Source organism: Aquarana catesbeiana, linkage group LG07, assembly GCF_042186555.1.
Source record: "Aquarana catesbeiana isolate 2022-GZ linkage group LG07, ASM4218655v1, whole genome shotgun sequence".
NCBI classification, from domain to species: Eukaryota; Metazoa; Chordata; class Amphibia; order Anura; family Ranidae; genus Aquarana; species Aquarana catesbeiana.
In genome coordinates, this window is record NC_133330.1 from 200452984 (window position 1) to 200476932 (window position 23949).

General features: G+C 43.6%; 1 protein-coding gene and 17 non-coding genes across 18 annotated transcripts in view; all 18 read left to right on the forward strand.

Moving 5' to 3' along the window:
- Window positions 1-264: 264 nt before the first annotated feature.
- Window positions 265-336, forward strand: TRNAA-CGC (transfer RNA alanine (anticodon CGC)). Its single transcript has one exon. It is a non-coding gene; the product is annotated as a tRNA-Ala (tRNA).
- A 159-nt stretch (window positions 337-495) lies between these two features.
- TRNAA-UGC (transfer RNA alanine (anticodon UGC)) lies at window positions 496-567 on the forward strand. The gene has a single exon. It is a non-coding gene; the product is annotated as a tRNA-Ala (tRNA).
- Window positions 568-728: 161 nt separating this feature from the next.
- TRNAA-UGC (transfer RNA alanine (anticodon UGC)) lies at window positions 729-800 on the forward strand. Its single transcript has one exon. It is a non-coding gene; the product is annotated as a tRNA-Ala (tRNA).
- Window positions 801-2145: 1345 nt separating this feature from the next.
- TRNAA-UGC (transfer RNA alanine (anticodon UGC)) lies at window positions 2146-2217 on the forward strand. The gene has a single exon. It is a non-coding gene; the product is annotated as a tRNA-Ala (tRNA).
- A 540-nt stretch (window positions 2218-2757) lies between these two features.
- TRNAA-CGC (transfer RNA alanine (anticodon CGC)) lies at window positions 2758-2829 on the forward strand. The gene has a single exon. It is a non-coding gene; the product is annotated as a tRNA-Ala (tRNA).
- A 159-nt stretch (window positions 2830-2988) lies between these two features.
- On the forward strand, window positions 2989-3060 carry TRNAA-UGC (transfer RNA alanine (anticodon UGC)). The gene has a single exon. It is a non-coding gene; the product is annotated as a tRNA-Ala (tRNA).
- Window positions 3061-3221: 161 nt separating this feature from the next.
- TRNAA-UGC (transfer RNA alanine (anticodon UGC)) lies at window positions 3222-3293 on the forward strand. Its single transcript has one exon. It is a non-coding gene; the product is annotated as a tRNA-Ala (tRNA).
- A 1345-nt stretch (window positions 3294-4638) lies between these two features.
- TRNAA-UGC (transfer RNA alanine (anticodon UGC)) lies at window positions 4639-4710 on the forward strand. Its single transcript has one exon. It is a non-coding gene; the product is annotated as a tRNA-Ala (tRNA).
- A 540-nt stretch (window positions 4711-5250) lies between these two features.
- TRNAA-CGC (transfer RNA alanine (anticodon CGC)) lies at window positions 5251-5322 on the forward strand. The gene has a single exon. It is a non-coding gene; the product is annotated as a tRNA-Ala (tRNA).
- A 159-nt stretch (window positions 5323-5481) lies between these two features.
- On the forward strand, window positions 5482-5553 carry TRNAA-UGC (transfer RNA alanine (anticodon UGC)). The gene has a single exon. It is a non-coding gene; the product is annotated as a tRNA-Ala (tRNA).
- Window positions 5554-5714: 161 nt separating this feature from the next.
- On the forward strand, window positions 5715-5786 carry TRNAA-UGC (transfer RNA alanine (anticodon UGC)). The gene has a single exon. It is a non-coding gene; the product is annotated as a tRNA-Ala (tRNA).
- Window positions 5787-7131: 1345 nt separating this feature from the next.
- TRNAA-UGC (transfer RNA alanine (anticodon UGC)) lies at window positions 7132-7203 on the forward strand. Its single transcript has one exon. It is a non-coding gene; the product is annotated as a tRNA-Ala (tRNA).
- A 540-nt stretch (window positions 7204-7743) lies between these two features.
- On the forward strand, window positions 7744-7815 carry TRNAA-CGC (transfer RNA alanine (anticodon CGC)). The gene has a single exon. It is a non-coding gene; the product is annotated as a tRNA-Ala (tRNA).
- Window positions 7816-7974: 159 nt separating this feature from the next.
- On the forward strand, window positions 7975-8046 carry TRNAA-UGC (transfer RNA alanine (anticodon UGC)). The gene has a single exon. It is a non-coding gene; the product is annotated as a tRNA-Ala (tRNA).
- A 161-nt stretch (window positions 8047-8207) lies between these two features.
- Window positions 8208-8279, forward strand: TRNAA-UGC (transfer RNA alanine (anticodon UGC)). Its single transcript has one exon. It is a non-coding gene; the product is annotated as a tRNA-Ala (tRNA).
- Window positions 8280-9624: 1345 nt separating this feature from the next.
- Window positions 9625-9696, forward strand: TRNAA-UGC (transfer RNA alanine (anticodon UGC)). The gene has a single exon. It is a non-coding gene; the product is annotated as a tRNA-Ala (tRNA).
- Window positions 9697-10236: 540 nt separating this feature from the next.
- On the forward strand, window positions 10237-10308 carry TRNAA-CGC (transfer RNA alanine (anticodon CGC)). Its single transcript has one exon. It is a non-coding gene; the product is annotated as a tRNA-Ala (tRNA).
- Window positions 10309-10891: 583 nt separating this feature from the next.
- ASPM (assembly factor for spindle microtubules) overlaps window positions 10892-23949 on the forward strand; it is a 116134-nt gene continuing 103076 nt past the window's right edge. Inside the window, exons 1-3 of the mRNA XM_073592981.1 lie at window positions 10892-11216; window positions 18239-18382; window positions 22453-23845. Coding sequence (XP_073449082.1) covers window positions 10974-11216; window positions 18239-18382; window positions 22453-23845 — 1780 coding nt within the window. The 5' untranslated portion in view covers window positions 10892-10973. The remainder of the gene's footprint in view (window positions 11217-18238; window positions 18383-22452; window positions 23846-23949) is intronic.

Here is a 23949-nt window from a genome sequence, read left to right on the forward strand (position 1 = left end):
GGGTTGTGTGTATGTCGGTCTGTCCGAAAGAAAGCGGCCGTATGGCTGGCTTCTGTGGGACGAGTATGCTGGAAAACCAGCAGCTGACCGACTCCCAATTAGTGTTCTCGGCCAAAGGCAGAGAGGTCAGATCAGAGTTTTATAGCGGAGGGGCCATCTCCCTTTCAGGATACAACAATGCAGCTAGGTCGATCGCTGCACTAACTTTGCCTCTACCTGAATTTTCGCCTCACAAGAAGCACAGGTCTGCTTATGTGAAGTATGGGGGATGTAGCTCAGTGGTAGAGCGCACGCTTCGCATGTGTGAGGTCCCGGGTTCAACCCCCGGCATCTCCAATCTTTATCTTAAAACCGAGTCTAGTTGCGATGTAGCGCATGCTGAGTTGCCTAATGATCCCCACAAAGTGCAAAATCCTGCTGAGAACTTCTCTCAAAAGTCAAACTTCCTCCCCAAAAGAAAAAAAAAAAAAAGGCAGAGAAATCCAAGAGCAAGAAGGGGATGTAGCTCAGTGGTAGAGCGCGCGCTTTGCATGTGTGAGGCCCCGGGTTCAATCCCCGGCATCTCCATTCTTTATCTTAAAACCTAGATTAGTTACTATGTAGCGCATGCTGAGTTGCCTTATTATGCCCACAAAGTGCAAAATCCTGTTGAGAACTTCTCTCTAAAGTCAAACTTCCTCCCCAAAAGAAAAAAAAAAAAAAAAGGCACAGAAAAGCAGGAAGAAGCAGGGGATGTAGCTCAGTGGTAGAGCGCACGCTTTGCATGTGTGAGGCCCCGGGTTCAATCCCTGGCATCTCCAGCCTTTGCTTTGGGGTGGTTGCAATTGGGTTCAAAACTTGGGTGCTGGCTGCTGTCAAAATGAGTGGCAGTAGTAAGGAACAATCAGCAAGGCAGGCTTTTCTTGGAAGCATGCTAATCACATATATGAACCTCTAGTTGACATCATTGGCTGTCTGTTGTTCACGTGAAGCTTTAAGGGTATCTCCACTTTCCTCAGAAAAAAAGATCGCAAATAAGAAAAAATAATATAGTATATGCAATTGCACCACTAGTCATTTATTGAAAAAATGATCTTTCCTTTTCAATCGGCAGCGCTGTCATTTTCTATAAAATTCAATGCAATATGGCAACTTGGAGGCGTTCCGTACACAACTGGTGTACGGAACAGCCCCCCAGAGATTTCACTTCCTGTTTGTGTGATTGGCTCATTGATTTTCCCAGAAGTCTGCACTTAGATACAAGTCAGATTTTAGGCATCCTCTGCAAGAAAAATGTCAGATTTGGTGAGCTGATCCTAAATGGTTAATTGCTTCTAAAGGACTGCAGGTCCTGTCATTCTTCTCACTAGAGCCCTGCAAGTGCATCAGCTGGTCAAAAGTGAAGAAAAAAAAAACACTCCCATTTAAAATAGGTCCTGCACAAGACATGATCCAACAAAAAGCTATTCCTTCAGAGAAGAAGAAACAGGTAAGACTCTGCAACAAAGCTTGTTAAAATCCTTGCAATGTCCATTGATCACCCAGAGGGGATTATTTTTTTTCTCAACAAAAGAGGAGTTACTCTTTAAAGGCATAGTAATTCTTCCTTCCTGCATAAGATGTGCACTGAAGATGTAGTTTAATGGTGTCATTTGTTGAACTGTACGCATAGCCTATAGTAGAGGAAATCTTCACATTCCTGTGTCAGCGGTATCTTATTGTGTTGAAACGTGAGGCTTTTCGCCATGGCTTTGCACGGGTTAATGCATGACCTCTATCTGCAGTGTGAGACCTGACACCTCCTGAGAAGAAACTTCACTTCGCATAATCCCTGCCTCTCTCAGACTAGTGCTCGTGCAGGTGAGAACCACACAGTAATTAGATGTGACACAGACACAAAGAGAGCTCACTTATGCAGCTGGGAGATGATGTGTTGTCAGCTAACTGACAAACACAATTCGGACATAAATGGGTTTCTTTTGGCTCCTGAAGGCTAAAAGTCCTTCCTGGAAGAAAAAAAATGAAAGCGTAGTTGTTTTTGGGAAGTGAAGGAGGCCCTGAGTACTTGTAGTGGAACACAGATGTGAAGGCCTGGTGCCGGGTTAAAGGCTGCAACATCGTTTAAAGCTTTGTGGAGAAAAAGGCACAAAGACCTCCACGAGATAAGGGGATGTAGCTCAGTGGTAGAGCGCACGCTTTGCATGTGTGAGGCCCCGGGTTCAATCCCCGGCATCTCCAAGTAAGCCTTACTTATCCTACTCCAAGGGAAGCAGCTGCTACCTCGGCATGTGCACACACACCTGAGAAACATTTGGCCAAAACAACCCTTACAATAAACGTCCATGTCCTCACCCTCCAAAGCCATTAGCATATATAAGGGTGGAGCAGACAGCCTGGAATTCTTTCCTTTGTTCCTCTCTCTAAAGTCAAACTTGGGGGTAACACTCTAACCTGGTACTCACGGGCCGAATGTCAGGAGACAACGGCTGGTTCAAGAAAAACTGCCTGACATTCGGGTTGTGTGTATGTCGGTCTGTCCGAAAGAAAGCGGCCGTATGGCTGGCTTCTGTGGGACGAGTATGCTGGAAAACCAGCAGCTGACCGACTCCCAATTAGTGTTCTCGGCCAAAGGCAGAGAGGTCAGATCAGAGTTTTATAGCGGAGGGGCCATCTCCCTTTCAGGATACAACAATGCAGCTAGGTCGATCGCTGCACTAACTTTGCCTCTACCTGAATTTTCGCCTCACAAGAAGCACAGGTCTGCTTATGTGAAGTATGGGGGATGTAGCTCAGTGGTAGAGCGCACGCTTCGCATGTGTGAGGTCTCGGGTTCAACCCCCGGCATCTCCAATCTTTATCTTAAAACCGAGTCTAGTTGCGATGTAGCGCATGCTGAGTTGCCTAATGATCCCCACAAAGTGCAAAATCCTGCTGAGAACTTCTCTCAAAAGTCAAACTTCCTCCCCAAAAGAAAAAAAAAAAAAAGGCAGAGAAATCCAAGAGCAAGAAGGGGATGTAGCTCAGTGGTAGAGCGCGCGCTTTGCATGTGTGAGGCCCCGGGTTCAATCCCCGGCATCTCCATTCTTTATCTTAAAACCTAGATTAGTTACTATGTAGCGCATGCTGAGTTGCCTTATTATGCCCACAAAGTGCAAAATCCTGTTGAGAACTTCTCTCTAAAGTCAAACTTCCTCCCCAAAAGAAAAAAAAAAAAAAAAGGCACAGAAAAGCAGGAAGAAGCAGGGGATGTAGCTCAGTGGTAGAGCGCACGCTTTGCATGTGTGAGGCCCCGGGTTCAATCCCTGGCATCTCCAGCCTTTGCTTTGGGGTGGTTGCAATTGGGTTCAAAACTTGGGTGCTGGCTGCTGTCAAAATGAGTGGCAGTAGTAAGGAACAATCAGCAAGGCAGGCTTTTCTTGGAAGCATGCTAATCACATATATGAACCTCTAGTTGACATCATTGGCTGTCTGTTGTTCACGTGAAGCTTTAAGGGTATCTCCACTTTCCTCAGAAAAAAAGATCGCAAATAAGAAAAAATAATATAGTATATGCAATTGCACCACTAGTCATTTATTGAAAAAATGATCTTTCCTTTTCAATCGGCAGCGCTGTCATTTTCTATAAAATTCAATGCAATATGGCAACTTGGAGGCGTTCCGTACACAACTGGTGTACGGAACAGCCCCCCAGAGATTTCACTTCCTGTTTGTGTGATTGGCTCATTGATTTTCCCAGAAGTCTGCACTTAGATACAAGTCAGATTTTAGGCATCCTCTGCAAGAAAAATGTCAGATTTGGTGAGCTGATCCTAAATGGTTAATTGCTTCTAAAGGACTGCAGGTCCTGTCATTCTTCTCACTAGAGCCCTGCAAGTGCATCAGCTGGTCAAAAGTGAAGAAAAAAAAAACACTCCCATTTAAAATAGGTCCTGCACAAGACATGATCCAACAAAAAGCTATTCCTTCAGAGAAGAAGAAACAGGTAAGACTCTGCAACAAAGCTTGTTAAAATCCTTGCAATGTCCATTGATCACCCAGAGGGGATTATTTTTTTTCTCAACAAAAGAGGAGTTACTCTTTAAAGGCATAGTAATTCTTCCTTCCTGCATAAGATGTGCACTGAAGATGTAGTTTAATGGTGTCATTTGTTGAACTGTACGCATAGCCTATAGTAGAGGAAATCTTCACATTCCTGTGTCAGCGGTATCTTATTGTGTTGAAACGTGAGGCTTTTCGCCATGGCTTTGCACGGGTTAATGCATGACCTCTATCTGCAGTGTGAGACCTGACACCTCCTGAGAAGAAACTTCACTTCGCATAATCCCTGCCTCTCTCAGACTAGTGCTCGTGCAGGTGAGAACCACACAGTAATTAGATGTGACACAGACACAAAGAGAGCTCACTTATGCAGCTGGGAGATGATGTGTTGTCAGCTAACTGACAAACACAATTCGGACATAAATGGGTTTCTTTTGGCTCCTGAAGGCTAAAAGTCCTTCCTGGAAGAAAAAAAATGAAAGCGTAGTTGTTTTTGGGAAGTGAAGGAGGCCCTGAGTACTTGTAGTGGAACACAGATGTGAAGGCCTGGTGCCGGGTTAAAGGCTGCAACATCGTTTAAAGCTTTGTGGAGAAAAAGGCACAAAGACCTCCACGAGATAAGGGGATGTAGCTCAGTGGTAGAGCGCACGCTTTGCATGTGTGAGGCCCCGGGTTCAATCCCCGGCATCTCCAAGTAAGCCTTACTTATCCTACTCCAAGGGAAGCAGCTGCTACCTCGGCATGTGCACACACACCTGAGAAACATTTGGCCAAAACAACCCTTACAATAAACGTCCATGTCCTCACCCTCCAAAGCCATTAGCATATATAAGGGTGGAGCAGACAGCCTGGAATTCTTTCCTTTGTTCCTCTCTCTAAAGTCAAACTTGGGGGTAACACTCTAACCTGGTACTCACGGGCCGAATGTCAGGAGACAACGGCTGGTTCAAGAAAAACTGCCTGACATTCGGGTTGTGTGTATGTCGGTCTGTCCGAAAGAAAGCGGCCGTATGGCTGGCTTCTGTGGGACGAGTATGCTGGAAAACCAGCAGCTGACCGACTCCCAATTAGTGTTCTCGGCCAAAGGCAGAGAGGTCAGATCAGAGTTTTATAGCGGAGGGGCCATCTCCCTTTCAGGATACAACAATGCAGCTAGGTCGATCGCTGCACTAACTTTGCCTCTACCTGAATTTTCGCCTCACAAGAAGCACAGGTCTGCTTATGTGAAGTATGGGGGATGTAGCTCAGTGGTAGAGCGCACGCTTCGCATGTGTGAGGTCCCGGGTTCAACCCCCGGCATCTCCAATCTTTATCTTAAAACCGAGTCTAGTTGCGATGTAGCGCATGCTGAGTTGCCTAATGATCCCCACAAAGTGCAAAATCCTGCTGAGAACTTCTCTCAAAAGTCAAACTTCCTCCCCAAAAGAAAAAAAAAAAAAAGGCAGAGAAATCCAAGAGCAAGAAGGGGATGTAGCTCAGTGGTAGAGCGCGCGCTTTGCATGTGTGAGGCCCCGGGTTCAATCCCCGGCATCTCCATTCTTTATCTTAAAACCTAGATTAGTTACTATGTAGCGCATGCTGAGTTGCCTTATTATGCCCACAAAGTGCAAAATCCTGTTGAGAACTTCTCTCTAAAGTCAAACTTCCTCCCCAAAAGAAAAAAAAAAAAAAAAGGCACAGAAAAGCAGGAAGAAGCAGGGGATGTAGCTCAGTGGTAGAGCGCACGCTTTGCATGTGTGAGGCCCCGGGTTCAATCCCTGGCATCTCCAGCCTTTGCTTTGGGGTGGTTGCAATTGGGTTCAAAACTTGGGTGCTGGCTGCTGTCAAAATGAGTGGCAGTAGTAAGGAACAATCAGCAAGGCAGGCTTTTCTTGGAAGCATGCTAATCACATATATGAACCTCTAGTTGACATCATTGGCTGTCTGTTGTTCACGTGAAGCTTTAAGGGTATCTCCACTTTCCTCAGAAAAAAAGATCGCAAATAAGAAAAAATAATATAGTATATGCAATTGCACCACTAGTCATTTATTGAAAAAATGATCTTTCCTTTTCAATCGGCAGCGCTGTCATTTTCTATAAAATTCAATGCAATATGGCAACTTGGAGGCGTTCCGTACACAACTGGTGTACGGAACAGCCCCCCAGAGATTTCACTTCCTGTTTGTGTGATTGGCTCATTGATTTTCCCAGAAGTCTGCACTTAGATACAAGTCAGATTTTAGGCATCCTCTGCAAGAAAAATGTCAGATTTGGTGAGCTGATCCTAAATGGTTAATTGCTTCTAAAGGACTGCAGGTCCTGTCATTCTTCTCACTAGAGCCCTGCAAGTGCATCAGCTGGTCAAAAGTGAAGAAAAAAAAAACACTCCCATTTAAAATAGGTCCTGCACAAGACATGATCCAACAAAAAGCTATTCCTTCAGAGAAGAAGAAACAGGTAAGACTCTGCAACAAAGCTTGTTAAAATCCTTGCAATGTCCATTGATCACCCAGAGGGGATTATTTTTTTTCTCAACAAAAGAGGAGTTACTCTTTAAAGGCATAGTAATTCTTCCTTCCTGCATAAGATGTGCACTGAAGATGTAGTTTAATGGTGTCATTTGTTGAACTGTACGCATAGCCTATAGTAGAGGAAATCTTCACATTCCTGTGTCAGCGGTATCTTATTGTGTTGAAACGTGAGGCTTTTCGCCATGGCTTTGCACGGGTTAATGCATGACCTCTATCTGCAGTGTGAGACCTGACACCTCCTGAGAAGAAACTTCACTTCGCATAATCCCTGCCTCTCTCAGACTAGTGCTCGTGCAGGTGAGAACCACACAGTAATTAGATGTGACACAGACACAAAGAGAGCTCACTTATGCAGCTGGGAGATGATGTGTTGTCAGCTAACTGACAAACACAATTCGGACATAAATGGGTTTCTTTTGGCTCCTGAAGGCTAAAAGTCCTTCCTGGAAGAAAAAAAATGAAAGCGTAGTTGTTTTTGGGAAGTGAAGGAGGCCCTGAGTACTTGTAGTGGAACACAGATGTGAAGGCCTGGTGCCGGGTTAAAGGCTGCAACATCGTTTAAAGCTTTGTGGAGAAAAAGGCACAAAGACCTCCACGAGATAAGGGGATGTAGCTCAGTGGTAGAGCGCACGCTTTGCATGTGTGAGGCCCCGGGTTCAATCCCCGGCATCTCCAAGTAAGCCTTACTTATCCTACTCCAAGGGAAGCAGCTGCTACCTCGGCATGTGCACACACACCTGAGAAACATTTGGCCAAAACAACCCTTACAATAAACGTCCATGTCCTCACCCTCCAAAGCCATTAGCATATATAAGGGTGGAGCAGACAGCCTGGAATTCTTTCCTTTGTTCCTCTCTCTAAAGTCAAACTTGGGGGTAACACTCTAACCTGGTACTCACGGGCCGAATGTCAGGAGACAACGGCTGGTTCAAGAAAAACTGCCTGACATTCGGGTTGTGTGTATGTCGGTCTGTCCGAAAGAAAGCGGCCGTATGGCTGGCTTCTGTGGGACGAGTATGCTGGAAAACCAGCAGCTGACCGACTCCCAATTAGTGTTCTCGGCCAAAGGCAGAGAGGTCAGATCAGAGTTTTATAGCGGAGGGGCCATCTCCCTTTCAGGATACAACAATGCAGCTAGGTCGATCGCTGCACTAACTTTGCCTCTACCTGAATTTTCGCCTCACAAGAAGCACAGGTCTGCTTATGTGAAGTATGGGGGATGTAGCTCAGTGGTAGAGCGCACGCTTCGCATGTGTGAGGTCCCGGGTTCAACCCCCGGCATCTCCAATCTTTATCTTAAAACCGAGTCTAGTTGCGATGTAGCGCATGCTGAGTTGCCTAATGATCCCCACAAAGTGCAAAATCCTGCTGAGAACTTCTCTCAAAAGTCAAACTTCCTCCCCAAAAGAAAAAAAAAAAAAAGGCAGAGAAATCCAAGAGCAAGAAGGGGATGTAGCTCAGTGGTAGAGCGCGCGCTTTGCATGTGTGAGGCCCCGGGTTCAATCCCCGGCATCTCCATTCTTTATCTTAAAACCTAGATTAGTTACTATGTAGCGCATGCTGAGTTGCCTTATTATGCCCACAAAGTGCAAAATCCTGTTGAGAACTTCTCTCTAAAGTCAAACTTCCTCCCCAAAAGAAAAAAAAAAAAAAAAGGCACAGAAAAGCAGGAAGAAGCAGGGGATGTAGCTCAGTGGTAGAGCGCACGCTTTGCATGTGTGAGGCCCCGGGTTCAATCCCTGGCATCTCCAGCCTTTGCTTTGGGGTGGTTGCAATTGGGTTCAAAACTTGGGTGCTGGCTGCTGTCAAAATGAGTGGCAGTAGTAAGGAACAATCAGCAAGGCAGGCTTTTCTTGGAAGCATGCTAATCACATATATGAACCTCTAGTTGACATCATTGGCTGTCTGTTGTTCACGTGAAGCTTTAAGGGTATCTCCACTTTCCTCAGAAAAAAAGATCGCAAATAAGAAAAAATAATATAGTATATGCAATTGCACCACTAGTCATTTATTGAAAAAATGATCTTTCCTTTTCAATCGGCAGCGCTGTCATTTTCTATAAAATTCAATGCAATATGGCAACTTGGAGGCGTTCCGTACACAACTGGTGTACGGAACAGCCCCCCAGAGATTTCACTTCCTGTTTGTGTGATTGGCTCATTGATTTTCCCAGAAGTCTGCACTTAGATACAAGTCAGATTTTAGGCATCCTCTGCAAGAAAAATGTCAGATTTGGTGAGCTGATCCTAAATGGTTAATTGCTTCTAAAGGACTGCAGGTCCTGTCATTCTTCTCACTAGAGCCCTGCAAGTGCATCAGCTGGTCAAAAGTGAAGAAAAAAAAAACACTCCCATTTAAAATAGGTCCTGCACAAGACATGATCCAACAAAAAGCTATTCCTTCAGAGAAGAAGAAACAGGTAAGACTCTGCAACAAAGCTTGTTAAAATCCTTGCAATGTCCATTGATCACCCAGAGGGGATTATTTTTTTTCTCAACAAAAGAGGAGTTACTCTTTAAAGGCATAGTAATTCTTCCTTCCTGCATAAGATGTGCACTGAAGATGTAGTTTAATGGTGTCATTTGTTGAACTGTACGCATAGCCTATAGTAGAGGAAATCTTCACATTCCTGTGTCAGCGGTATCTTATTGTGTTGAAACGTGAGGCTTTTCGCCATGGCTTTGCACGGGTTAATGCATGACCTCTATCTGCAGTGTGAGACCTGACACCTCCTGAGAAGAAACTTCACTTCGCATAATCCCTGCCTCTCTCAGACTAGTGCTCGTGCAGGTGAGAACCACACAGTAATTAGATGTGACACAGACACAAAGAGAGCTCACTTATGCAGCTGGGAGATGATGTGTTGTCAGCTAACTGACAAACACAATTCGGACATAAATGGGTTTCTTTTGGCTCCTGAAGGCTAAAAGTCCTTCCTGGAAGAAAAAAAATGAAAGCGTAGTTGTTTTTGGGAAGTGAAGGAGGCCCTGAGTACTTGTAGTGGAACACAGATGTGAAGGCCTGGTGCCGGGTTAAAGGCTGCAACATCGTTTAAAGCTTTGTGGAGAAAAAGGCACAAAGACCTCCACGAGATAAGGGGATGTAGCTCAGTGGTAGAGCGCACGCTTTGCATGTGTGAGGCCCCGGGTTCAATCCCCGGCATCTCCAAGTAAGCCTTACTTATCCTACTCCAAGGGAAGCAGCTGCTACCTCGGCATGTGCACACACACCTGAGAAACATTTGGCCAAAACAACCCTTACAATAAACGTCCATGTCCTCACCCTCCAAAGCCATTAGCATATATAAGGGTGGAGCAGACAGCCTGGAATTCTTTCCTTTGTTCCTCTCTCTAAAGTCAAACTTGGGGGTAACACTCTAACCTGGTACTCACGGGCCGAATGTCAGGAGACAACGGCTGGTTCAAGAAAAACTGCCTGACATTCGGGTTGTGTGTATGTCGGTCTGTCCGAAAGAAAGCGGCCGTATGGCTGGCTTCTGTGGGACGAGTATGCTGGAAAACCAGCAGCTGACCGACTCCCAATTAGTGTTCTCGGCCAAAGGCAGAGAGGTCAGATCAGAGTTTTATAGCGGAGGGGCCATCTCCCTTTCAGGATACAACAATGCAGCTAGGTCGATCGCTGCACTAACTTTGCCTCTACCTGAATTTTCGCCTCACAAGAAGCACAGGTCTGCTTATGTGAAGTATGGGGGATGTAGCTCAGTGGTAGAGCGCACGCTTCGCATGTGTGAGGTCCCGGGTTCAACCCCCGGCATCTCCAATCTTTATCTTAAAACCGAGTCTAGTTGCGATGTAGCGCATGCTGAGTTGCCTAATGATCCCCACAAAGTGCAATGTCAGGCAGTTTTTCTTGAACCAGTCGTTGTCTCCTGACATTCGGCCCGTGAGTACCAGGTTTTATTGTTTCTTTTGCTACTGAAAGAGGATTTGGTGTCCTAGATTAGAGTTACACACAAGACACGTTCTGCTGTAACCCGTATTTTGCTTGTCTCCATACACAGTATCGCACACATTCCGATGGTGAAAGGTCAGTGAGAGCGGGCTCAGGGCCACCCATGTGATATATAAAGTAGGAGCTCCGTGTAACTTAGGAAGACAGTTTCTCATCCAAACACCGTTGCCACACTCTCGGTTTCTAGTATAACAATGATCCGCCCATACACAGCGTTTTAAATAAATCTCCGGATCTTTATTGGTTGTTCTGCAGCATAGCTTACTCTGTGACTCTCTGTAATCTGATTGACTGAACCGCTTTGTTTCCTCCGGTTGCTATTGGCTGGGATTGAATACAGGGCGTGGAAGTTGTCCGAAGTTGGACCTGTCAGGTTGCGCTGTGAGTTTGAATTGTAGAAGAGGTGATGGTTTGGTAGTGGTACGATGGTCGCAGCGTGTAGAGCGTAGACGGTGTACGGTGCTCGGTATACGATGATCAGTATATCTCCTCCCGGGAGGGAAGCGGACATCTCCGGATCGGATGACACTCCTCTCCTGTCTCTCACACATTTCTCCCGGCCGCCCTTTGTTACCTTCGGATGTGTTGAGCCCGGTGTGGCCCGCAGTGCCGTTTTAATTGTACAGAACCCTTCACCAGACCCGGCCCACCTCACTGTATACAAGCTGCCCACACACCGGGGCTTCACCGTGCAGGACACCGACATCCTCATACCGGTGAGTACGGGATGTGTCTGTGGGGGGGATAGACCTATAATGATCATCAGAACATTGTCACCTCACGGGGAACATGCATAACATTGATTGTCTTGTGACATATAGTGGGCAGCAAGTGAACAGGTTGTCCCTGAAGTAGAATTACATTTTTTATTTTAGCATAAAAAACAGGTGTAATGATTTGAGTGACTTGTAATGACTAGACAGCTGATGTATGGGACACACCGCACGTTTTATTTGTTTTCATTTAGCCCGACAGGCTGATTGAAAAAAGAGTGAGGAGGTCTCTGTACTATCAATGTGATGTTAGTACAGCGATCTCTCCGCTGAGCTATTGTGTCCTGACAAGGGGACTCCTCATCCACCAGAACACACCGGTCAGCAGTCGCAGCCATTGGTTGGTTTTCCCGCATGCTCGGTTGACAGGTGTCAGTCATGAAGCTGTACACGTGGGCCAAATGTTGAGTGCTTTCTACCGTGCCGGCTGATTTCAGCCAATATTTGGTCCCTGTGTAAGGGGCTTGAATCAGAACAACTCCAAAACTGCAGATCTTGTGGGAAGTTCCCGGTCAGGACTGACCAAATGTGGTCCAAGGAAGGATAACTGGCAACAGAGTCATGGGCGACCAAGGCTCATTGATGCAATTGGAGAGTGAAAGTGGTTGTAAACCTTCCCTAGTAACTATTAACTATAGGTAAGCCTAGAATAAGGCCTACCTATAGGTAGTGGAAATATATCTTAAACGTTTAGGAGATATTTCACTTGTAGTGCGCCAATGATGTAATCAGCACATGTGCTGTTAAGAAATGGACCTCCATGCCATTTTTTCCCCCAGTGTGTGCCGTTACAGATGGCTCCCGCGTGCATGCTCGGGAGTGATGTCACACGGCTCCGGCCAGTCACAGAGCTGGAGTCCGCGGCCCTCGGAAGGAAGAGGGGCGAAGATGGACGCAGCCTGCACAGGGGACAGCGATGGATTTGTTTGCAGGTAAGTGTTACATAATGGGCTAGTATGCGATGCATACTAGCCCATTATGCTTTTAATTTGCAGGCTTTGCAGGGAGCAAAAGGTGAAGTAAAACCCATCACGGTTTACTTCCTCTTGAAGACTGGCCTATGTAGTCTGATCTAATACAAGAGCTACTGTAGCTCAGATTGCTGAAATAGTTAAAGTGACATTAAAGCCTCATGGGTTTTTTTTTTTTTTTTTTTTTTTTAATTTATTAAAAAAACAAACATGTTATATTTTTGATTTCTGTGCAATGGTTTTGCACAGAGCAGGTCTGATCCCTTTGCTACTGGGGTCCCCCACCAGTGCTCTAGGACCCCCCTCTTCAGCAGGTACCCCCACGGAAAGCCATCCATTGACACAGACAGCGGGATTTGGCCCCACTCCTGTTTCACAGCATTTGATTGACAGCTATCAATGTGCCCAATGAGGAGTGAGACAGCGGCTGGAGCTATTGCTCTCCTGCACTTCGCTGGATTGGATCAGGCCCCAGTAAGAAAAAGGGGGAGTCTGTCGGCGGGCAGGAGCTGCAGCACAGAAGGTTTTTCACCTTATTGCATTAAGATGAAAAACTACCACTTTAAAGTGGTTACAAACCTCAGACATGACATATGAACAAAGTATATCCCTTTATAGTGTGTACTTTTCTCTATCCAGGGCACTAAGTCTCATATGCTTGCTTTGGTTCTTTCCTATCAGCATGAGTCACTTCTGACAGGTTTCCTGACACCAAGAGAAAAATGGTGACAGGGGAGGGACCTCTTGCAGATTGAGAACCTCAGCTCTGTTCGTGTGTGGAGAGGTGTGTCTCTTCCCTTCAGCTCTCAGAGCTCTCTTCACTGAGCTCTGTAGAGTGTAACTTCAGCTCTCCACTCCCTTTTTCTTTACTCTGAGACAAGCTTTATAGGAGAAGTACAGTCAAAGTTCATTTGGTTGTACTTCTCCTGTGGACCACAGAAGTGCAGTTCGTTCTGCACTCCTGTGACCCTGTGAAGCCCAGAGCCAGTCTAGGCTGGGGAAAGATCGCAACCATATGGTCGGGATCCGCCCAGAACCCTGGACCAATGCCTGGATCAGCTTCTCAGTGAGCCTCTCCCACCCCTTCACAGCCCAGCGATCCAGTGAGTGCGGGGGGCAGAGCAGACAGCTGTGACTGTCCGTCACCAGCTTTCTGCTCACAAAGCTCTGAGAACCGAGCAATCAGCAGTGTTTAATCGCTTGGTTCTCAGCCTTGGAGCTGGCTGGGGACACATGCTGCATCCACCTAGGTAAGTATGATTCTTTAACCACTTGCTTACTGGGCACTTAAACCCCCCTCCTATCCAGACCAATTTTCAGCTTTCAATGCTGACGCAATTTGAATGACTATTGCGCGGTCATACAACACTGTACCCAAATGAATTTTTTATCATTTTTTTCCCACAAATAGAGCTTTCTTTTGGTGGTATTTGATCACCTTTTGCGGTTTTTATTTTTTGTTAAAAAAATGTAAAAAACCGAATTAAAAAACAAAAAAAAAAAAAATGTGTTTTTTATATTTTTGTTATAAAATTTTAAAAAATTTTCTCCTTCATTGATGTACGCTGATGTGGCAATAATGGGCACTGATCGGTTACACTGATGGGCAGCACTGCTAGGTGGCACTGATTGGCACCACTTGTGGGCATTGATAGGTGGCATTTGTAGGCATTGATAGGTGGCACTCATGGGCATTGATAGGTGGCACTGGCAGGGGGTACTGGTGGCACATATGAGGCAGAATTGCCTCTTCCTCTTCGGGACCGACATCCCTTGCTGATAAGCTGGTGATCGGCTTTTTTTTCTCCTCGCGCTTTCAGTGTGAGGAGAAAAAAAAGATCACAGAGCTTTTGTTTTGATCATGTGATCAGCTGTCATTGGCTGACAGCTGATCACATGGTAAGGGACCGGCCCTTTACTCGGCTCGGTAATCACCCAAGCCTCAGTGACTCAGTGATCAAGGCGCGCTCTGCGCGCACAGGGGAGGACGTCATATGATGGCCTCCCGGGAAATTCAGGTCCGCGTTGTAGCCATCATTCGGCTATAGCGCAGATGTCAAGTGGTTAAAAAAAAAAAAAAAATCCAGAACTTCTCGTTTAAAATTTAGCAATTTGAGTGGCTGAAGAGAAGACTGCAGATAGACAGGTATAACTTATGTAGGAGGATTAGTTTCACCTCTGTGTATCACCTGAGGCCAGTCACTTCACTGGGTATATGTAAGGGTTTACAACCACTTTAAAGTATAACTGAAGGCAAAACCTTTTTTTGTGTAGAGGTATTAGAATCCCTGTCAGTTACCCTTGGGTATACTTTAAAGGAATTCTTACTGATGGCTTGGTGCCAGATACCACAGCATACTTTCAGAGGTCTAGTGGTGTCAATGCCTTGACAGGTTATGATCATAATGTTATGGATGATCAGTGTATGTATTATTTAAAAACTTGTGTGTGTAAAAATATATGTAAAAAATTCTCTTATTACTTGGGCACCTAGTAGTGCCACCAGTATGAGCTACCAGTCACCTAGTGTGGGTGGAGACCACAGTGATCCTGGTGCCTAAATAATGTAGATGTCAGGCGCATTCTATGGGCTCATGCACAACCTGCTGCAATTGAATCCTTAATGCATACAGATCTAAACACAACAGCATTATCTGCAATTGGCTCCTTCACACAGCTGTTTTTTGGTTTGTAGTGTTTAGCTGCATAAAGTGAAAAGAAAATTCTGCAGCCGTGGCCTGATTTTACACTATACACATGTTAATGTTTACATGCATGCAGCATAACTGGATCACATGCACCACTGCCAGGGCCAAGATGTAAACCATAAACGTGTAATCACTGGCGGTGGCACAGAAGGACCTCAATCTTCGGTCATGACTGAAGACCAAGGGCCTCCTGTGTCACTGCTCCCTGAATAAGCCATTCAGAGTGAGACATAAATGTGGTGCATGTGCAGAATGTAGTACACCTCTCAACTCGTATGGACATAGTTGCCCATATGAGTTGAAATGCAGGTTCAATTTTAACTATGTAAATTCTGTATACCGGTGTGTGCATGGGGCCCTAAAGGGTCAGGCTATGAGCACAGTGGCATTGGGTGCCGTATCAGCACAGACATGCCGGGTGCCTATTGGTACTGATAAACAGACTTGTTATAAGAGCTGAGGTGAACACTCTGCTCGGACTTTTCTTAAAGCTGAACTCCGGGAAAAACTCAAAATTTGCCTTGCTGTAGCATTCTCCCTGTACTACAAGGGTTAAAAGCCCTTTTTTCTATAGAGTACAGTTAAAAAGTAGTTTTATTTTACTTGATCCCTCACTCAAGCAGGCTTCCTCCTCTGACACACTCCATTGATCACTGGCACAGTGATGTCATCCCGTATAATGCAGAGCCAGCTTTCCTACATTGTATGTGAGGATGTCAAGGGTCCACCCACAACCTGGGGCATCAGAAGGAAGATGGCAGTGCTAGCTGTGGTGGTGGGGGGGAATAAGATAAGTAAAACTGCTTTCCAAAATATAAGTGGACTAGGGCTGAAACAATTGATTACGAAATAAATCGATTTACTATTTTCATAATCGATTAATCGGCCAGTAACATAATGGGGTTAAAAAAAACTAAAATGAGCCCTTTATAGTACAAAAAGAGCAAATTGCAACTGTAAAGATTACTTCTACAGTAAAAAATGAACCCCTTACAGTAGTGATTATCTACTTTTTTTTTGTGTGTGTGTACTATAAAGGGATCATTTTAGTTTTAACCCCATTATGTTACTAAATGTCTTAGACTTGGTTCACATCAATGTGTTTTTTGGTGCTTTTTGAAGAAACACGCTACAGTTCATTTACATGGTTTCCTATGGGACACGTTCACATATATGCTTTTTTCAGCCGCTGCATATTTGGAAAGGGTCAGATATATGCTTTTTTAACGCAAAAGGGTGCTTTTTTTGGTTCATTATACTTCAATGGAGAAGCTGCAGAAACGCATGTAATGTGTTTTTGCAGCAATTTGTGTTTTTTTTTAATCTGCCCAACAACAAATTGGCCAAAAAAAATGCAAAAACACAAATCGTAGCAAAATCATGTGCGCAAAAATCAAAACGCAGCAAAAAGCAGTGCAGAAACAGATCAAAAGTAGACTACATAGGTGTGTACCGAGCCTTATGCTGGCCACACGGATTAATTTTCAGACGAGAATATTCAGATGAAAAATCTTTGTACATTCGTTGAATTAAAGAATGTTTGAAATTTTCACTTGTTTTTAACAGTCTGGTTTTTAAAATGAATGTAATTTCTGAACGAAAACCACATACACTGTCTGAAAACATCTTGGTGAAAGGAATTTTCAATTTCCAAATTTTTTCCGTCACTGTGGTTGAAAATGAACGTTGATTTGACCCCACTAACGATTAGAAAATCGAACGAACGTTCTTAAAATTAAATTTTTTTTTTTTTTAATATAAAAATTTGATCTGAGTCTGATGATATTTACCAGATTCACCCTTTGATAGTATGTAGTATATATCTCCTCTAAGAGCCGGTTCACACAGGGGCAACTTGTCAGGCGACCTAGCCGCCTGACAAGTCGCCTCCCGTTCTGTACAATGAAACCATTCTAATAGGAGCGACGCAAGTCACTCCAACTTAGAAAAAGGTTCCTGTACTACTTCGGGGGCGACTTGCATAGACTTCTATACAGAAGTCGTTTTGCAAGTCGCCGCGGAAGTCGTTTGCAGGTCGCTGAGGCGACCTGCAAGTCGTGCCGCCCCTGTGTGAACCGGGGCTAATAGTATATACAGTATATCTCTTCTGTCTGTTATTCTCAGAGTGGATTAGATTTTTTGCCTCCTAACCATATAGTTGGTTATTTATATTTACCACTGCATAGAGATATTTAAGAATAAATTGACTTTTTTTTTAAAACTTTACATATTAACTAAATTATACACCGCACTTTTTTTTTTAAGGTTATTAACCGATTAATCGGGCAACTAGTTGATTATGAAAATAATCATTAGTTGCAGCCCTAAAGTGGACCTATCCTGTTTGCACCTTTGCACTGATCTAAAGTACCCACCCTCCCCCTCCACAGATGCATACTTTAATCTGATGGCCACAGTCTCCAGCATTTATTTACATCCTGTCTGCACGCTACAGCACCATAGACTTTTTTTATAGGACTGTCCCGTGCCATCTCCAGCTTTAGGACATGGCCTTATTGGGGTCTATAGGACTGTGATGTGCAAGCGCAGCCAGGACAGTGATATATGTAAATGAGCATCAGCCACATAGCTATATACCTACAGTGTGAGATCTAAGACACGGCTGCCTTTTGATAGCTAGTCTCAGAAGATTTAGAGTGAGATTTGGTGATATAATTACTGTTCTTCTCGCTGTTCTTCTAGCTGGAGGCTCTAAGATGAGGAAATTAAGCCCAGCCTCCACACAAAGATATAGTGCTAAACAGGCATGGTAAGTCAGTAATGAAGAAAGATCACCTACAGGGCGACCACATGCAATACTGGTTACTAGTCCTTTGTCCTCTGCTTCAGCTTTTTTGATACATCTTCCAGAGTCCAGTTTTTCCTTTAAGGACGTGGATGACTTGGACCTATAGCAAATTAATTGTAGAGTTCCTTGGTGCTCTAGCCTCTAAGATTTATGGCAAAATGCACTATTACATAAATGTGCAGGCACCCTTTGAGAAAGGTAACTTTTTATTGTGACCTGAGCTATACTGAAAGACCCCGCTGTAGATTCATTGCCAAATTCTTTTGCTGCTTTAATATATTATGTAGCTATATTGTTAGGCCCTTATCATGGCACTCTCCGGTTATAGAACAATGCTTCAAGGTCCAGTAGCAGTTGCATGATCGGACTCCGTTTATACCCTTCTACATAGTAATTTAGACAATTAACAATATATACAGTGATGATCTGCGCTAATTTTTTTTTGTTTTTGTTTTTCTTAATGTTTTCATTGTGCAGCCATTTGAATCTGTTCCTTTGACAATCACATGGACTCCCTTAGAAGAAGGAGGTGTAAGAGAACTTGTCACCTTTCTTGTAAATGATTTTGTGAAGCACCAAGCTGTACTTCTGGGGAGTGCAGAACTGCCATCTAAGAAAAAGGTAAGTATAACCAGAGGTCTTATAACTCATTTCTTATCTAGTCACTTTTTTTGATTTTTCTGAAGATGTCATTACATAAGCCAGGCTAAACCTTGTGTGCTGCAGTGTCTCTAAGCACTCTATGTAATGTATGTAGCTTCAGCTACATACAGTACAGTGCTGGGTTCTGGCTGTGAGACAGAGACTTCCCATCTAATTCCCAAAACAATGCAGAGTTGGTCTGATCAGCACTCAGCCATTCATAGGCAGCTTTGTATTCTGTGAATGAATACAAAACTTCCTCTGGCTGAGTTGGAGATTGTGACGTCATCAGCCCATGCCTCTGAAGTTTTCGTTTTATAACATCAGCATTGTAATTGGAATACACAAAATAGTTTTTTTTTTTTTTTTTTTTTTTTTTTTTTTTTAACAAGATGAAAAATCTCCTTTCATGTTGTGAGTTCTATAATCAATGTAAAAATAGTGGGATAACTGCGCTATAGAAAATAATAAACTTAAACAAAATAATTAATAAATAAAGCAGCAATTCTGTATGTAACACAAACACCAACAGTATATACTAGAAATATGAAGAATCGCAGTAATGGTAATTCCAATATTAAGTAATATTAAATAAAGTTCATATGCTCAAAGTATAAACGTGTGCAAAAAAAAAAAAGGTGGTCCACAGTGAAATGATGAATTGAAAGACGATCTATTCATTGAAAAGGTCCATCATCCGTCACCACAAACCACTGTGAATCCACCACCAGCTGTAGAGACTGCTTACCAGTTCCTGTAGACCCCTTGTTACAGGGGGTCAGGATAAGACAGTGGCTTATTACCCAACCTGGGCCTTTCCCCACGTCTCAGAGTTGCTCCGCACTTCCAGTGTCATTCGACAAGCAGGAATGGAGTTCAGCGCCAAAAAGTCCAAGAAGGCTCCGCAAAGTATAAAATCATTTGGGGTTTATTTTGTAAAAGTGCATAGCACCCACAAACATGTAGAGTTAAAAACACCTGCTCTATGGTTTGTCTGCCGAACACAACCAAAGACAACCCGTCCATCACACGAGAATGGTGGTGACGACGCGCTGACGTCACCACCATTCTCGTGTTTCATCAGACGGGTTGTATTCTGCAAACACACCATAGATCAGGCGTTTTTAACTCTACATGTTTGTGAGTGCTATGCACTTTTACATAATAAACCCCAAATGATTTTTTACTATGCGGAGCCTTCTTGGTCTTTTTTTTTTTTTTTTTTTTGTCGCTATACTCCATCTCTGCCTGTCGAATGACACCGGAAGTGCGGAGCAACTCTGAGACGTGGAGAAAGGCCCAGGCTGGGTAATAAGCCACTGGCTTATCCTGACCCCCTGTAACAAGGGGTCTACAGGAACTGGTAAGCAGTCTCTACAGCTGGTGGTGGATTCACAGTGGTTTGTGGTGATGGATGATGGACCTTTTTCAATGAATAGATTGTCTTTCAATTTATCATTTCACTGTGGACATATTTATTAATTTTTTGCGCTATTTTGCACGTGTGTGTATGTATATACTTACTGTTCACATGAACTTTAATATTGGAATTGACCATTAGTGCGATTCTTCATATTTCTTATGTGTTGTGAGTTCTGCCTGTCTGTTGGTCATATCTCTTTCCACAACTTGCTGGATTCCTTGCATGCAGCTTCTCCTCTGCTATTTAGTTTCTACTTCTAAAGACTGCATGTCCCAGGGTACCTTGTTGCCTGTCAGCAGCGATTCCTGTACTGACTCCACCTTCTGACATCCTCCCCTCAGCCCACCTGTACCTCAAAAGGTAGGCTCTGTGACATGTATGATACATCAGGACACAGTGAATATGTGTCGCAGTATTAGGAGTAGGCTAGAAAGATATGATATATAATGTGGAAATTAATATAGGATTTTACACTTTTTTTTTTTTTTTTTTTTTTTATCCTTGCTTTAATGTAAATGTACCTCATTTTGCCAAAAAACAAACAAACAAAAATCCTTTCCCAGCTCTCAACCTAGATAGACTAGATCACACAGTCCCAGTCTACTAATTATTGTTGCATAGTCCGATGTCTACCATTGAAATATCAAAAATAAATAGCTTTCTAGGTGTCTTGGATGTCTGGTTCCCTGCTGAAGCTATGTCATTTCACCAGCTGGCCACAACAGGACACAGTAGTGAGTGGAACTACTGTGTGTGGCAGGGGCACAGGTATTTGACACATGGAAGTGTTTAGAATGCTGAAGATTCTGCACATTCGCTTGAAAATTAAATGGTTGTTCTTAGGGCTCATGCACACTGAAGCTCAAAAAAAGGCTGCTTTTATTTCTCCAAAGCTTGAAGAAGCTTGTGCTCTTTTTTTTTTTTTTTTTTTTTTTTTTTTTTTCATGTTTTCAACAAGCTCAAAAGCCTGTAGGAGCAGCTTCTTTAAGATGCTGTGTGCATGAGCCCTTACGTATTGCCTTTAACTTTTTTTAAAGTGTATGTACACTCAAAACTTGTTTCATTTTTGGATAGAGCAGGGAATAGTTAAAACTTTACAGTTTTTAGTTTTTGTTGTATGTGTACTGTTGGGGAACCTGTAGTGGAGATGGAACAGGAAGTAAGAGCAAATCTCTACAAAATAAGGGGAATTTTTTCTTGGCCGTCACGAAAAAGGTGTCCCCATTGGATAATTTTTTCCTCTTTTGGGGACAACTGTGAAAGTTGGATTCCCTGTGTTTTTCTGTTGCATTGACAATAGCCAACAGAACAAGAAAGGTTGAATCTTCTTGAGGGAGACATGGCACATGGTTCCAACCCTTCCTCTCTCTGTCCAAAGGTTAGGCTATATGTATGCTTTCTAGGATAAGCTCCACTTTTTTGGGAACATGTTGCATGTTTTTTTTTTTTTTTTAAGCCTCAAACACACAATCGGATTTTCGGCAGGGAATTGTGTGATGACAGACTGTTGGCCTAAAATCCGACTGTTTAGTACACTCCATCAGACAATTGTTGTCCAACTTTCCGCCAACAAATGTTGGATGGCAGGCTAGTAAATTTTCAGTTTGCAGCGGTCTGTTGTCAGATTTTCCTATCGTCTGTACACAAGTCCGTCACACAAAAGTTGAAAGCACAAACACGCATGCTCAGAATCAATGCTCACCAAACGCGACATTATCAGAAGGTGCCCAAAGGGTGACGCTCACTACGTTCGTGTTGGCCGACAATTGTGTACCATTTGTATGCAAGACAAGATCCTGGCACACGCCCTTCGGACAAAAGTCTGACGCTTTGTTGGCCAACAATCTGATTGTGTGTGTATGAGGCTTTAGGGCAGGGAAAAGCAATTAGCGGACCTCCAGCTGTTGCAAAACTACAAGTCCCATCATGCCTCTGCCTCTGGGTGTTATGCTTGTGGCTGTCAGAGTCTTGCTATGCCTCATGGCACTTGTAGTTCTGCAACAGCTGGAGGTCCGCTAATTGCATATCCCTGCTTTAGGGTGTTCACCTTTGGGAACATATTGCATGTTTTTGGTAAACTGCTGTAGCCCCTACCCGACCACCTCTAGTGACAGCAAACCCAAACTCGCTCTCACAAATAAAAAAAATAAAAAACCCCCACAGCTGTGCAGGGTTATGCCCACCCGGACGTGTCATTTATTCACAGAATTCTGTGAAATGAACTTAAGGTACTAACAACCTTTGCAGCAGTCATCTTGTAGCTCTCAATGAACTGCCAGGGCGCTGTTGAGCCCTCTTGGTAGTTCATTGGTTCTTCCTGTCAGTGTGTGCCTGCCCATACAATGTACAAGCAGACAGATTACATTGACAGTCTGCGGGGGTCCTGCATTGCACCTGCGATCTGCTGATTGTGGGTACAATGCTTCGCAGGCTCCAAAAACAATAAAAAAATAAAATAAATAATAATGCAAAAAAGATGTAAGGTGTGTGTGTATGTATGTATATATATATATTTATATATTATGTAATTATTCAAAGATGAATTTATCCTTAAAATATGTTGCCATATACTTTTCATTTGTACTGTACATGAGGTGACATTGCATTTTGTTTGACTATATTTCAGAGAGCTCGTTGGAATACAATAAAAAAGAAATATTCTCCTGTAGAACCTAAGCTCTCTGGATCAAAGAATAAAGATCTTTGTTCTACAGTCATTAAAAATAAAACATTTAATGCAAAGCACAAAAATGGCCAGGGGTTGTCAGGAGCAGCAAATAACCCTTTACGGTCATGTGAAAATCTTTCCAAGCCTAATATCAGACACTCTCGTGTCGAGAAGGGTAGGCGGAGCACAGAAAATAAAGCTCCTACGCACTATGTCAGTCCACTTGGTAATGATCTACAGGCTTTCATCCCGGGATCACTCAAGAGGTCAAAAACATACTCCATCTTGTGCACTACTGAGTATGAGACCATAGAAGAACTTAAAGCCACCTCTACAATTCACAGAGATTTTGTTGAGGAACAATGGACTCTTACTGAACACAGGGTGAATAAACTGTCCATCTCACCAATAAATCCAGTACATGGTCTTCAGCATAATTTTACTTGTACACCAAGTTTGGTAAATGACTTTAAAACCTTATCCCCAACTGAGTTTTATAATGCAGAGCTTGCTGTTAGACACACTGGTCCCCCATCTGAAAAGTCCAGCTCTTTTCAAGAGTCTTTCCATGAATGTTTTACAAAGATGAGCTTAAAGACACAAACGCCACCATCAGTCTTGCTCACACCACCAAGAAAGGTGTTAAGTCCAGATTCATTTGTAAGCAACAGTTATGCTTCAGATGAATATCTTGATGCAGTTAACCATACTCCAGTTTTGTCACCAGATCAGTTTGTGAAGGATAATTTTCTAACACCACCTGTTGTGAAAGAAGTGAAGACAAGTAACTTTAGAACGGAGCCTGTCAGTGAAATCTTTTCTCCTAGGACCTCTGGTAATCTAGATCCTGTAGCTTCAAGGTTGACTTATTGTGTCAAAAAGAAAAAAGCTGCGAACGTGCCACTGTTGTTGACTGATGCCAGTTCTGTGGCCAAAAAAACTGAAAAGTCCAAAATAAACTCTGCAACAGTTACAAAATCAAAGTCTTCTGACTGCAGTGAGAATGTACAGAGGCCCCAGCTAAAGTCCCGTCGAAGGTTGAGGTGTGTGGAAGGAGAGGACAAAGAGTATTCCCAGAGTAATCTGCTTGAGCAATTGCCTATGGTGTCTGCTCAAGACTTGCCTGCCATAAGTGTATCCAGGCCCACTAGCTGTTCAGGATCAACTCTGCCCAAGGACACAGCCAAATCTATCTGTGGTCACAAAAGGAGAAGTGCAGAGATTTCTAGTGGGTCATCTGAGACATCCAGTGAGTCTTTGAATGTTGTTCAAGCTAAGAGAAGTCATCTGTCAAAACCGGCTGCATCGCAGCATGTAAATATTCAAGAGCATGGACAGGAAACCAAAAGGGGTAAGGGTTTTTTTTTTTTGTTTGGGCTATTGCCATATTTCAGTTTTGTTTACAGACCACAATGTAGCTCTGCTCTTCATTAAGGAGAACACTTTTTACAATGA